Here is a 13,497-nt window from a genome sequence, read left to right as displayed (position 1 = left end):
AAAGCGAAATGTTACGCTTTTTTCTTAAATATTTTAAAATAATGTATTACACTAATAGACATTTCAAATCAGAAAAAAATCTATTTTTCAAAAATATCACAGCCGCCTATGATTTCTATAAAAATAAATAAAACTTTAAGTTATTACAACTAAATGAATGCTTAAAAAAATCACTGATAACATTAATAAATTTTCTGTAAAAAATCGCCTTATGATGTTTTTGTTTCAAATGTGTATCTTTTATAATAGGGAAGATATGAATTTTTTAAAACTTCGCTAAAATGTCAACTTTTGTTTATAAGTCAAAAACAAAAGACGATAGCCGAATACGGTTTTGGCCAAAATTATTTTCTCAAAAAACTTAAAAGAACGTGTCACTTGTTTTTCTCTAAACCTCTTAGTTTTGGAGATTTTCTATTCGGACATCCAAAATGCGGCACCCTGTATACTATGGTTCAGTATTTTTTAACACCATAATGTCATACTTTTTCTAACTGTTTGTTTTCAGATTTATTTCGCTTCCGAAAGGAATTAAAGTGAAAAAGGTTAATACTAAACTTCTTGATGCTTCCCCAAGGAACCAGAATAGTTTTTTGGCAGGAAAAACGCTCTACTTTTGCTCGAATTGTAATAGTGTGTTTAAGACCAAATCGCTTTTATCATCTCACGCCAAGACTTGTTTAAAATCAAAACCCACTCACATTTGCAAATATTGTGACAAAAATTTTTCCACAATTCACTCCCTGAAGGGACATTTGCCTCTTCACGAGTCTGAACACGACCACATTTGTCTCAAATGTGGCAAAATTTTTACCACTAAAGAAACCAAAGAAGCTCACATGACCACACACCACACATCTAGTTTTGATTACACGACCAGTGGAAAATTTTCCTGCAAATTCTGCCAAGTCCTGATCGAAAATAGGAAAAACATGATAAATCACATCAAAAGTCATGGGATAGTAACAACCCCAGGATTGTGTGACATCTGTGGCAAAAATTTTGACAATGAGAGGAAACTAGTCTTGCACCAAGTGGTGCATCAGAGTGAAAAACCATTCAGTTGTGACTTGTGCCAAAAGAGTTTTAAGCTAAATCGTGACTTGAGGGCTCACAAATTGACGCATGAAACAATCCGGAGGTTTATTTGTGAGGAGTGTGGACGTAGTTTCAGGAAAAAAGTTAGTTTAAACGACCATAAGAAAACACACTCGGGGGATTTTCAACACCAGTGCCACATTTGTAGTAAAAAATTTGTAGCGAAATCGTCGCTTTTGACTCACTTGAAGCGCCACCAAATTGTTGATTGAGCTGCAAATAAAACATCAAAGTAAAAAAAGTGTTTTATTTCATTTTTGGAAATACAGGGTGACCCAGCTCAGCTCCCCTCTTCTGTAGCTCAGTTATTAGTAAAGTTGGACTTTTGATTTTTTTTGTAGACGTTATTTATACTCAATATTTTTGATTATGCAGAGTGTCCCAAAAAAGTATGACGTCATAATATTTTTTTAATGGTAGGCAATTATTTTTTATGTTTATTGAGATACTTTTTTAGCTTCCTACATGTTCCAAATTGCAATTTAAATTTAAATTTTGCAATTTAAAAAAAAATTAAACCAAAGAAATCGGTTTTACACCTTTAGTTTTAAAAATTAATAAAAATTAGAATCAACTTTTTTTGATAACATTATTACTAGGTACGTATTGGACAAGGTGTAACAGACTTACTGATTAAGTTTGATTGATCTGATTTACTACAGGGGGTTTAGATTTTACTTCCAAACTTTTTAAACTTTAGAGCTTTTTATTTTGCTTATTTCAATTGGCAATACCTGTATATTTTTATACCCTTTGATAGAGAATTTGATAATGAACTTTTTTTCTTATTACAACTCTAACGTAAATCTTGACACATTCCGAGTTATTTGATAAAAACTTGTGTTAGTATTTTAATGACAAATTTATTCATGGCTTTAATACCGTTTCTTTTTATGTCAGTTGATGCAGAATTAAAAAACAAAAATTCTTTGTTATTACAACCTTATTGCAAATCTTAACACATTCGGAGTTATTTGCTAAAAACTGTTTCTATCTTTAATGATCGAACATGGTTACTGTTTTTGACAAATAACAACGAATAGGAATGTAATAAGAAAAAACGTTGTTTTTTTAATTCCGCATCGAATTTTATAAAAATGAACAGGGTGGGAGTCATTTTCGACTTTTCTTCTTTAAATTTGGTAGTAAAATACTTTAAAAAAGTTTTTGCCAAATAACTTTGAATGTTTTAGGACTACGTTTGGGTTGTAATAATAAAAAATGTTCCTTTTTGAATTTTGCATCGAATGGTATAAAAATTAATAGGGGTTGCCGTTTGAAATAAACAAGATAAATGGCTCTAAACTTTAAGAAGTTTGAAAATAAATTGTAAACACCCTGTAGTAATTTAGTTCAATCAAACTTAATAAGTAAGTGTGCTAGACCTTGTTCAAGACGTACGTACTAAAAATATCATCAAGAAAGCACCGTTTCTATTTTTTATTAATTTTTAAAACTTAAGGTGTAAAACTGATTTTTTTGGTTTTTATTTTTTCTAACAGTAATGCCTAAACCAATTAAAAAAAATTAGGGACATGTAAGGAGCTAGAAAGGCATCTTAGTGAGCACTAAAAAATAATCGCATGCTATTAAAAAAATTTTTTGGGACATTATGTATATTCAAAAATATTTTCCTGAAAAATAGAAATATCAACAACTGAGCTTCAGAAGACGAGAGCTGGGTTGGCCACCCCGTATAACACACAACTGTGGTTTGATTATTTTGATAGTTTGTGTAAATCGTGTTTGAAAATAAAACATTTTAAAGAGAACTGTTGTTTTATTGTTTTTTTGTGTTACTCACTTTTGTTTTTGTTTTAGGTCTTCGTCTCTGCTCGAGAAGTTAATTTACGGCCCTTCGATTTCAATAACACCGGTTGGAAGCCGGTTAAAAACTGCCAAAAAGCGTAAGCGAGCCAAGAAGAAGCAAGTCAGTGGCGAGATCCTGGTCCAAGTGATAGACCCTCACAAGGAAGGGATGTTGGACTCTGAGCCAGACTCTGACCCTAAACCGAAAAGTACCGACGCAGTGCATTGCGAAATCTGCGACCAGAGTTATCCTAACAATGTTGCATTCGCCTTGCACTCAATCGACCACAATAACGACAATAAGTACTCTTGCCATTTCTGCGAGTACCGGAATTCATCGAAGTACCACATCGAGATGCATATTAAAGCCCATGAGGGCACCACCAAGTACAAGTGCGAGATTTGCCAGAAGGCGTTCACAGTTAGCACGCATGCGATCGAGCACAAGTACTTCCACACGGGGGAAAAACCCTTCCAGTGTGAGATTTGTGGGAAACACTTCATGTTCTCCTGGTTCTTGACCTCGCATAGACGCACCCAACACTGGGAGATCATGACTGGAACGCCTTTGGTGAAGTACGACTGCACCATTTGCAATAAACACTACACGTCTTCGACCGGCTTAAGGAGACACAACCTGAGCAAGCACAACGTGGAAGGAGTGGACTCATCAGTACTTTGTGATATTTGCGGCAAGAGGTTGTCTAGTAAGGAGAAGTTGAAGTTCCACAGAAGGATTCATACGGGTTACAAGCCTTATGCTTGCGATATTTGCACGAAGAGTTTCTCTCGGAAGGAGCAGTTGAAGGAGCATGAGAGGGTGCACACGGGGGAGAAACCCTTCATTTGCAATTTCTGCGGGAAAGGGTTCACTCAAAGGTCGCCTTTGAGGATCCACGAGAGGACGCACACGGGCGAGAGGCCCTACATATGCAGGATTTGTGGCAAAGGGTACATCTCGAAGGGCGTCATGGACACCCACATGAAGACGTGTACTGCAATACCCTTATATTAGAACGGTGTGCTTGGTAGTTAATTTTTTCATAATTTATTGTAAAGTTATTCGTAAATAAATATTTTTATTTAGTCTATGAGACCCGGCTGTTTCATTCCCTCATTTATATTTTCTAGATTTTTGTACAGCTCACCGATCTGAAGATGTCGTCTCCATAAAACGAACCCTTGCATTTTTTACTTGAATTTTTTTTAGGAACATTCTCGGTTAAAGTTGACGAGTTTTGCAATCACAGTAATTATAATAGTAATTGTAATTGCTGGGTTTGCACATTGTTTTTAAAAATAAACATTTCGTGAAATCAAACTTAGATGATATATTAAAATGATGTCTTTCTATGCTAAAAGATACATTATATCGTATTTACAATTAATTGCAAAGATTAATTAATATTAATTAAATTTATAAATGTTGTTTTGCGCTAAATATTCGTAAAATATATCACTAGCCACAAAAAACAATTGACTATAAATTCAAATTATAAATTTAGCAACAATTTTATTAAAAATGGTTTTTAAATTGTTTAAGTACCGTTGTTTAAGGAAACTTTAAAAATCATAAAATTTAATTAATCAATAATTTAATATTTTTATTTTTATTATTATTAATTTTTATTATTACACCATTTTATTAGCGGGAATTGTATAAAAATTCTGAAAAAGTTTGCACGTCTTGAGAAAAAATTAAGTATTGAGCTACAAACGTCGATTTCTGTGCGACAATTAATTTGTTTTTGATTTACTATAGTAAAATAGTACACATTTTGCAGATTCTGTAGTGATTACCGAAACTCGCCAAATTCCTCTAAAAATTCTTTATAAGAATATTTTCGGAGAAATTTGGCGAGTTTTGTAATCACAAAAATTTCCTAGTAATTTTATTGAAAACTTGTGAATTTTTGGTTAGCCGTATATAAAAAAACAATTCATCCTGCCATAGAAATGTTATAAATGTTAACGAAATTGTTGAACAAACATTGAATGTCTTAAGTTCGCAATTTCATTTTATGTTTTGTTTAATTGGAGCAACAATAATAATGAAATAATGATTAAAAAAATTATATAATTTTGTCGATGTGTTTTTTAAGCAGTGTTCTACTTACTGTTATAATTGAATCCCGTGAAAATACTTTAATGTAAAAAATACTTAAAGCTTCAAAAACATTTTTTTTATCAATTCTAAACGTGAATGATCAACAAAGTTACTGTAATTATTAATATAACGAAAACTGATGAAAAGAAAGAAATATTAAACAATGTTGGCATACTTATTCTACTGCAGAGTCTGTTGCTAAAAGTATATTTTACGATTTTTCATAAACTAATTATAATTAATTAGTCACATAGAACTGAGGGTTTGTCATTAAATGTTTTCTTTTTTTTTGTATGTAATTTTAAAAAAAATTTACAGTTCTTGGTACTAAGTACTAATTAATACAAAAATAGTAGTAATCAAAAATCTATGATTTCTAGTCTATTTTCTAAACCAAAGATATTAAAAAAAAATTCTTAGTAAAATAATTTTTGTTAATATCAAAATTTTAATTTTTTGTTTTTACGTTATAGTTTATATTTATTTTTGTGGCTAGTGATGTTTTTTTACTTATATTTTTACAGTACAACATTGGAGCACTGTTTGTTCTAAAATAACATAAGAAATGAACTTGGGGAGCGACTTAATATTAATTCATGTTTTAATTGGTTAATTGTAATATTTTTTTCGTTACAGTTTATTTAATTTATTTTGCGACAAAAGAGTTTTTGAGAGAAGATAATCATTTAAATTGAAGTAATTCATTAGATTATAAAATTTACATACATTGCCTTGTAGGCGCTAACATAAAATACTGAAGTACTACAACTGCTGGATAATTTTTAAGAGTGTTTTTCTAGTTTCTGGAAGTTCAGAAAATGGAAATTGATATGTAAATTGATTACTAATATTTTTTTATTTTTTATTACTTTTGCTGTCTTGTCTGTTAATATGTTGTTCTTTTTTCTTATGTTGTTAAAGAATACCAACAATTTTTAATTTCCACTAAAGTCCTTAATAATTAAAACCTGTCGGAATAAATTTTGTAGAGCTATTTCACACACAAAAAAATTTTTTGTCCCGTCCGTCATGTGTAACCAAAAAGTAAATTAATCAGAAGTGGTTGCACATTTTCTTATTTTTAGGTTTTGTGCTTTTATAAGTTTGTACAGGATCCAATTTTTACTTCAAAAATAGGTGTTGCAATTAGTGTCCTTTAAATCAACAGTAATTTATCACGATTGTTCAACGATAAAAATGTGAGGTCTTTTTGTGTCCCGTCCGTCATCAGTTTGTATTTTTTTCCTGCTCGTATTTCAAATTTTAAAAATACTGATACTGATTACTGTTCGAAAAAACTGAAAATAAAATCTAAAAATTTGTGTAAAATGTCCCGTCCGCGTTAAAATGGAATGGCTGTTTAGCATCATTAATGTATCCTCTGTGTTTGTTTTTATGTATTTTTTATTTTTAAAAACAATGTGTGAATTTATTAATTACAATTACTATAACAATTATAATCAAACCCACAAACTGTAATTCCAAGACTCAAATTTAAACGAGAATCTAAAGAATTTTCAGGCATACCATGCAATAAAGCAATGGTTGCGGTCAGAGAAACGTCAACAAAGTCAGTGGTTCGTTTTACGGAGAAAACATCTTCAGATCAGTTAGCTGTACCCAGGAGTTATGCCACATGGTAAGTACCTGAAAGCGTTGTTTTGTTAAATAACCCATTTTTTTCAGGTCACTTCTACCACTGGACTTAATAGTATTAGAAATTGTATTAAAATCTTGTCACTTAATAAATTTATTATATCCCCTTGTTGTTTTTCTTTACGTTTTCCCCGTTTTTTCTATCTCTAAATCGTTCTTTTTTAGGTACATTCCGGACATTTTGACGCCGATCGTGACCATAAAGGAGCTCGAGTCCAAGCCACGCCGTCGCAAACGCAAGCCGGCCCTTGTGGACCCTTGCGACATTTGCGGCAAAACCTTCAAGCAGAAAACCGGTTTAAAGGACCACCTCCAGATGCATAGCAAGTACTTCACCTGCGAAAAGTGTGGCACCACCTATAAAAAACTGATCGATTACGTGATCCATATGCGAATCCACAACGACCAAATGAACTTTGAGTGCATTTTCTGTGATTACACCACCGATAACATCGTCCAAATCTCCGATCACCTGAAAAACAGGCACGACCAAATCAAACCATACACTTGCGACATTTGCAAGCAAAACTTCCCCATTTTGAAGTGGTTCAAAGACCACGAAAACGACCACAAAAACCTCAAACCCTACAACTGCGATCTGTGTGGCAAAAATTTTGCATATGCCAGGTACTTGTCGGTACACAGGGCCCTAATTCACAAGGCCAACCCGGATTTGCACGAGTGTGTCATTTGCAAGAAGCAGTACCAGCATAAAAATAGTCTTAAGCTGCACATGAACAGCCATACGGGCAATGTTTCAGTGTGCGATGTTTGCGGCAAGATTTTGTCGAGTAAGGAGAAGTTGAAGTTTCATTTGAGGACTCATACGGGTTATAAGCCGTTTTGTTGCACCTATTGTGGCAAGTGTTTCACCAAAAAACCGATTCTAGTCGAACATATACGGATTCACACGGGCGAAAAGCCATACGTTTGTGAATATTGTATGAAGGCGTTTTCGCAGAGGTCCAGCTTGGTGATACATATTAGGGGGCACACGGGGGAGCGGCCCTACGTGTGTAGCGCCTGCGGGAAGGGGTTTGTGGCCAAGGCCATGCTTAACATTCATTTGAAGTCTTGTAAAGGACCCTATTTGTTTTTGCAAAATATGTAGTAAATTATTAAAGAAAACAAAATAACATGCGGAAGGTTGTCATTGATGGACTTGGTTTTTTATTTAAAAGAATACTTTTGATTTTTGTTCTAGGAGTTAGGAAAAGTCAATTAAAAAGGAGTTATGTTTTTTTTTTAGTATTTGTTATTTATTTTACTATTCCTATTGCAAGTTCTTTACGTACGAATTTTTTTTTGGTGTTATTAAGCGAAAATTTTGGAGTTGCGGTTCTGTTCTGCAGTAGAAAAACACGAGAATTAATTTAATTAATTAATTTTAAGTTAGATATTTGTGATACACTATGTCCAAAGACTATCTAGATTATTCAATTTTTCATGTGGGTGTGGTTAATTGAAACAGTACTTTTTTGTGACTTTGTGTTTGATATACGGGGTAATTTTTTAAACGAACAATTTTTGGTATCTCTGAAAATCAAAGAAAAATTTGAAAACTTCGAACAGGTCAGTTTTTATTGACTTGGGTGCACTTTTTGGTATAATCATTTTAAAATCCTAACTACTCCCAAAAAATTTGAATGAGTATTTTGTCGTATCTTTAGCTTTTTTGAGTGTCGATTATTTTTTATAATATATTCTAATGCTGTAAGAAATGCTCTAAATAAACTTGAATATTTATTTTGAATTAACATTTGACATTTTCAATCATCTACAGGAGGCGTTCAAATTTTTCTCCATGTTCTGTATAAAAAGTTTTTCAAAATCTTGGGGTACATTTTGCTTTTAGGAATTTTTCTTCGAACTGATATTTTGCTGTTTTAAATCTTCTTAGTTTTCTTATGATGTTTTATAGATAACTTTATAGGTAAATATCTTAATTTTTATGAACAAAAGTGTTTTGTTCTCCCATTTTTTTATTTTATAAAAAAATAATTTTGAATTTTTCTACACGAGGTTTTGAGATTTTATTGTCTTTTCTTTAGGTCTTTCTTAAACATTAATATTTGATCGAGGGGTAAGCTGCAGGGAAATCGGTGTACAAAATTGAGGAAATCAAGGGAAATCTTTTTAAAAAATTTGTGAAAATTTTGAAAATTGAGGAAATCTTAAGGAAATCAGCGGAAATCTTGTTAAAAAAAATAGTGGAAATAATGGGAAATCTAAAAAAATTAGAGGAAATCATTATTGAATTAGTGGAAATTTGAGAAAATCTGGTGTACAAAATTTGGGGTACGGTTTACCCTTCGATATTTTTTTGTGGGCGCACTTTAAGGAATTCTACTTTTATTTCATTTGCTTTCTAATTAATTTTTCAGAGAACTTAAGGCCTGAAGAAGAGATATAAAAATCTCGAAACGTTGCCGAAAAATTTATCAATGTTTTTTTAAACTTAAATCCTTATTTCATCTTTAAAATTATTTTTCATCATCTTCTCTGTCTATTATTTTGCACCGATGCAGTTTCTTTGAACTTGGGCTAGTTTAAAAAGAACTTGCAAGGCGAATTTCAAAGGAATACATACATTTTAAGAGACGATAGAAGAGCTTAAAGGAAGTTGACATAACCCAGTTGGCCTTATTCGAATATTTATAGTTTCTAAGATACAGTTTTTTTTTTTGGGTGAATTAACTTTTAACTTTACGGTTCAGCTTTGAAATCCATTAGCAAAAATAGTAAAGAAATATGGTCTCTGAGGTTAGTTTTTAAAAATCTATTACACTTTTTAAAAAAAACTGGGCAAAATTAACAAAAACACTCACAGGAAGAGTGTCCCCACTTTAAAAATAGATAAAAATTTCTCAAATACTACTAATAACTATGTAAATTTACGAATTAAATACTCAAATACTCAAATTTTGACTTTTTTGAGTTTTTTATCACTCTTTAAAATATATGCAATACTATGAAATTATATCTGTATTTGTGTCCTTATCTGGCTGCCGTTTATTAAAAACTATAGAAGTAGTGCAAGGGCAGTTAGGTTCAGTACTGTAAAAAACTAGCTTCAATTCTTTCAGCAATAGAATATACTGTTTTTATGAAAAGGGATTTTTTTTACTATTTAGCCGCGTTTTTGGAAAAAATGTGTATTGATAGATACAATATACCTCGAAAAATTATTCCAAAAGAAAATTCTAATGGTAAAGAAAAAATGCATGTTTGATGATTTTACAAAGTTTTCAGATTTTTCATTTGTAGTTTGTTTTCAGAACTATTCTTGCATTTTTAGAGAACTGTGCTGCGGTAATTTAATGAAAACTAATCGAAACAAAAAATAAACAGAGGTGAATTTCTGATTTAAGTGACTTTTTTTATTTTCTGAGATTTCTAAGATCGCTCGTTTGAAAGAATTAGCCCGTTTATGTTTGTATGGTTTGTTTTTTTCTAAAGAAATTATCCTTCAGTATAACTCCTTAGGTTTATCATATTTTTATCTTTGTATTGTTTCATGTAAAAAGGTCGTTGATAATAAATAAATTATTAAAAGTACTCAGTGTATTTTATTCCTCTTACGTTCCAATGTGAAATGTTTCCAAAATAAAACTTAACATAGTTCAATTTTAGGTCCGAATTAAACAATACTCAAGAAACTATAATATTACACATTGAGGATGACGACGACCAAAGCAACGAACTTGTCACAGTTTTGGAGGAAGAACCAACTGTTAAACCCTTCCAAGTTCCAAAAACCAAAAAACGGGAGCGAGTGGTGTGCCAAGAGTGTGGTATTCTGGTAACTTGGAACCACCTAGACACCCACATGTATGAAATGCATTACTACATGCCAGACGTTGTTTCTCCAAAGGTTTTGTGCGCTAAATGTGGTGTTCTGTGCAAGGATAACCGCGCTTATGCCAATCACAGTCGCTCTCATTACCATTCTTGCGACCAATGCCTGGCCACTTTCCCTTCAGAGGAAGAACTAGAGACGCACAAAATGCATCACGTTAAAAAACCCTACCAGTGCGACCAATGCAAGGAGAGTTTTAATGATTTATGGGATTTTGTGGTCCATAAGGAGGGACACGAAGGATCTGGAAAATACTCCTGTCCGGAGTGTTCCTACGTTAGTTGTAAAATCTCCAGTATGAAGAGACATCTCCAGCACCATGAAGGTCGTACTGTTTATCAATGTGACCTCTGCGAGAAAAAAATCCTCGGTTCAGCCAAATACAAAACACATATGGAGATCCACACTGGGATCAAAAAGTACACTTGCGAGTACTGTCCCAAAAAATTCCAAACGGCCAATTACCTCAAAATTCACCGGGAGTTGAACCACCACAAAGAACTCTATGGCTATGACATGACGTATCCTTGTCGCGAGTGTGGCAAAGTGTTCAAATTTGAGAAAAGTCTAAAGCGACATTTGAGTACCATTCACAAGATTGGCGAAGATCGGACGGTTTCGTGCCCAGTTTGCTACAAAAAAATCGCAAATAGCTACAATCTTAAAGTGCACATGAGGATGCACACGGGGGAGAAGACCAACATGTGTGATAGCTGTGGCAAGGCTTACCATACGTATAAGTCGTACAAGAAGCACGTTCTAGTGCATCATCCTGAAATGAAACCGGTGCCCAAAACGGAACCGAAAAGTTGTGGAAGAAAATTGAAAATAAATTAACTTTGAACAATCTTGCATTTTTTCTTCTTGTTCCTAAAACTCGAACGCCACCTTAATTCAAACAAAAAATTGTCTAAAGTTTACAGCACCACCAGATTTAGTTGACAAAAGTTGAATATTTCTATTAAATGCGTTAACTTGTACTCCTAGTACTTCCATCGCAATTTTTTCGCTCTGAGGTGATGGTTAGTGTCTTAAAAATGCACCACATATAAAGTGCTTCCTACCTAGTTATCAGTACTTCAGGTACCTTCTCTACTACTTTCAAGTACTGATTTTTTTGTTAACTTTTCGAGGGTTTTAGAAACCATTTGATTCATTGGATTTGAACTTGTCTTTAGAAGACTTTATCTTAAAATATTGTTTTCTACCGTTCAAATATTTAATTAATGTCGTGACGTTATTTTTTTTTAAGGAAAAAAAGTATTTTCTATTTTATTTTTCTCCTTCGGGGTGTAACCTACTTTTCTTCCTAATTTTTTCTTTCGTATTGGAAAATAGAAGGTGATACTCTCTGATAAGCTCTCAAGAAAAACATCTTACATATAAGTACAACACTGAAGGAAAACCTTTTCTCATAGAAAAAATAGTTAGAAAGGATTTGTCCAAGAAATTTTAAGAATTGCTAACTGAATTAGATAAGGAAATATTGATCAATGGGTTATGATAATAAAAATAAACATTTCCTAATAAGCATTTACTTTTGCAGTCCTGAATTTTAAATCAAATAATGAAATAATTTTACTTATAAGCAAAATAGTGTGTTATAAGCATTTGAACAAAAATAAATAAGAAACATTTTTTAATATAATTTTTTTCAATAAAAATTGTCTCCAACTTTTTTGTTTTCATCTATTAATACCTTTTCTTATAAAGAGGTGAAACAAAAAAAAACCTTCAAATGCTCAGCTACAGCGGCTAGTTTTCTTTGAACATTAAAAGTTCTTAGGCTGCCAAAGGAAAAATTTGAAAATAATGTGATTGCGAGCATTTTTGAGAATGTAGACTTTCACGGAACAGATTTTACAGGTTATTTTAAAAAATGCGTATTAATTAATTAAATTTTTAATTGAATTAAGATTTAAATGAAATGATTTATATATAAATTCGGAGGCATTCTCATTGACCAAGCGACTGCACATTTTTAGATAAATATTATCTGTTCAATTTTATAAAATCTCATGGACGGAAATAAACAGAATCTGTCGGTTTAAAAAAATTTTATAAGTCAAGCTTATTCAAAGTGTTTTTTTAATATTTCTTAAAATATCAAGAAAGGTAAAAAATTGATCTGATAACAGAAAAAAATTACCGGGGTTACAATTGTGACTACCTAAAGTTACTTCTACGACAAATAGGCTGCTGAGAGAACATGCAATTACTGACGATGTTGCTAATTTTCCAGTTTTCCCAATTAATACATCTGTTAAAAATGGTTTTTTTTTATAGGTTTTCTCAAAAGTTTTTCTACCAACGATCTTATGAGTTATTGTGTACATTTTAATAATAATATATAAAAATATTTAATATACATGGTGTCTCAAAATTGGCGAATTTCGAGTTCAGAGCGTAGGCGTTGTAGAGAATCAGTTAAGTAGTCCAAACAATAAAATAAAAATTCGGGTTTTCCTTACAAAGATAAATAAATGCAGGCTAAAAATATCAGTGTGAAAAATGATAATGTAAAACAATTTCTCGACAAGTTAGCGTTATTTTGGAGCAAAAAAATGTTAAGTTTTTGTAAAATTACAAAACTTTAGGATTTTTTTACTCCAATTTTTTGAGACTACACTACACTATACATACTACACTATAAATAACGATAAACAATTATTTTTTTGCCTTTATTTGAATAAAACGCAAATCAAAGAGTGATCTTCCAACCAGTGTATCTTTGTGGGTAATCCCCGAATCTTTAATTTTTTTATATTTGGACAACTGACGTGATTCTCTATAAGGCTCTGAATTCGACAATATTGAGACGCTCTGTGTTTAAAAAAATTGTTCTGTGTTTTTATAGAAATTTGCTAAATTGTAAGCTTATTCGTATCTTTATTATTATTACAGAAAAGAGCGTTAAGCTTATTCAGAGTCTTAAGCTGATTCAAAAATAGGAAAACCTTGTAACTTT

The 13,497-nt window shown here is 32.0% G+C and overlaps 1 protein-coding gene across 7 annotated transcripts in view; it reads left to right on the top strand.

The window, feature by feature from the left end:
• LOC656007 (zinc finger protein OZF) overlaps positions 1-13,497 on the top strand; it is a 129,583-nt gene that overhangs the window by 103,492 nt on the left and 12,594 nt on the right. Inside the window, exon 4 of one of the 7 annotated variants that reach the window (XM_015978637.2) lies at positions 10,304-11,376. The exons of 3 other annotated variants lie outside the window; for them this stretch is intronic. In XM_015978637.2, the coding sequence (XP_015834123.2) occupies positions 10,304-11,366 (1,063 nt within the window). In that variant the 3' untranslated portion in view covers positions 11,367-11,376. Of the gene's footprint in view, positions 1-508; positions 4,004-6,835; positions 10,229-10,303; positions 11,377-13,497 lie in introns of those variants that run through there. 3 more of the 7 variants (XM_015978644.2, XM_015978639.2, XM_015978676.2) reach the window with 3 other exon arrangements.

This window comes from Tribolium castaneum, chromosome 1 (genome assembly GCF_031307605.1).
Source record: "Tribolium castaneum strain GA2 chromosome 1, icTriCast1.1, whole genome shotgun sequence".
Lineage (NCBI taxonomy): Eukaryota > Metazoa > Arthropoda > Insecta > Coleoptera > Tenebrionidae > Tribolium > Tribolium castaneum.
The sequence above is the reverse complement of the archived record's forward strand: the minus strand, read 5'-3'. Positions and strand labels throughout refer to the sequence as shown.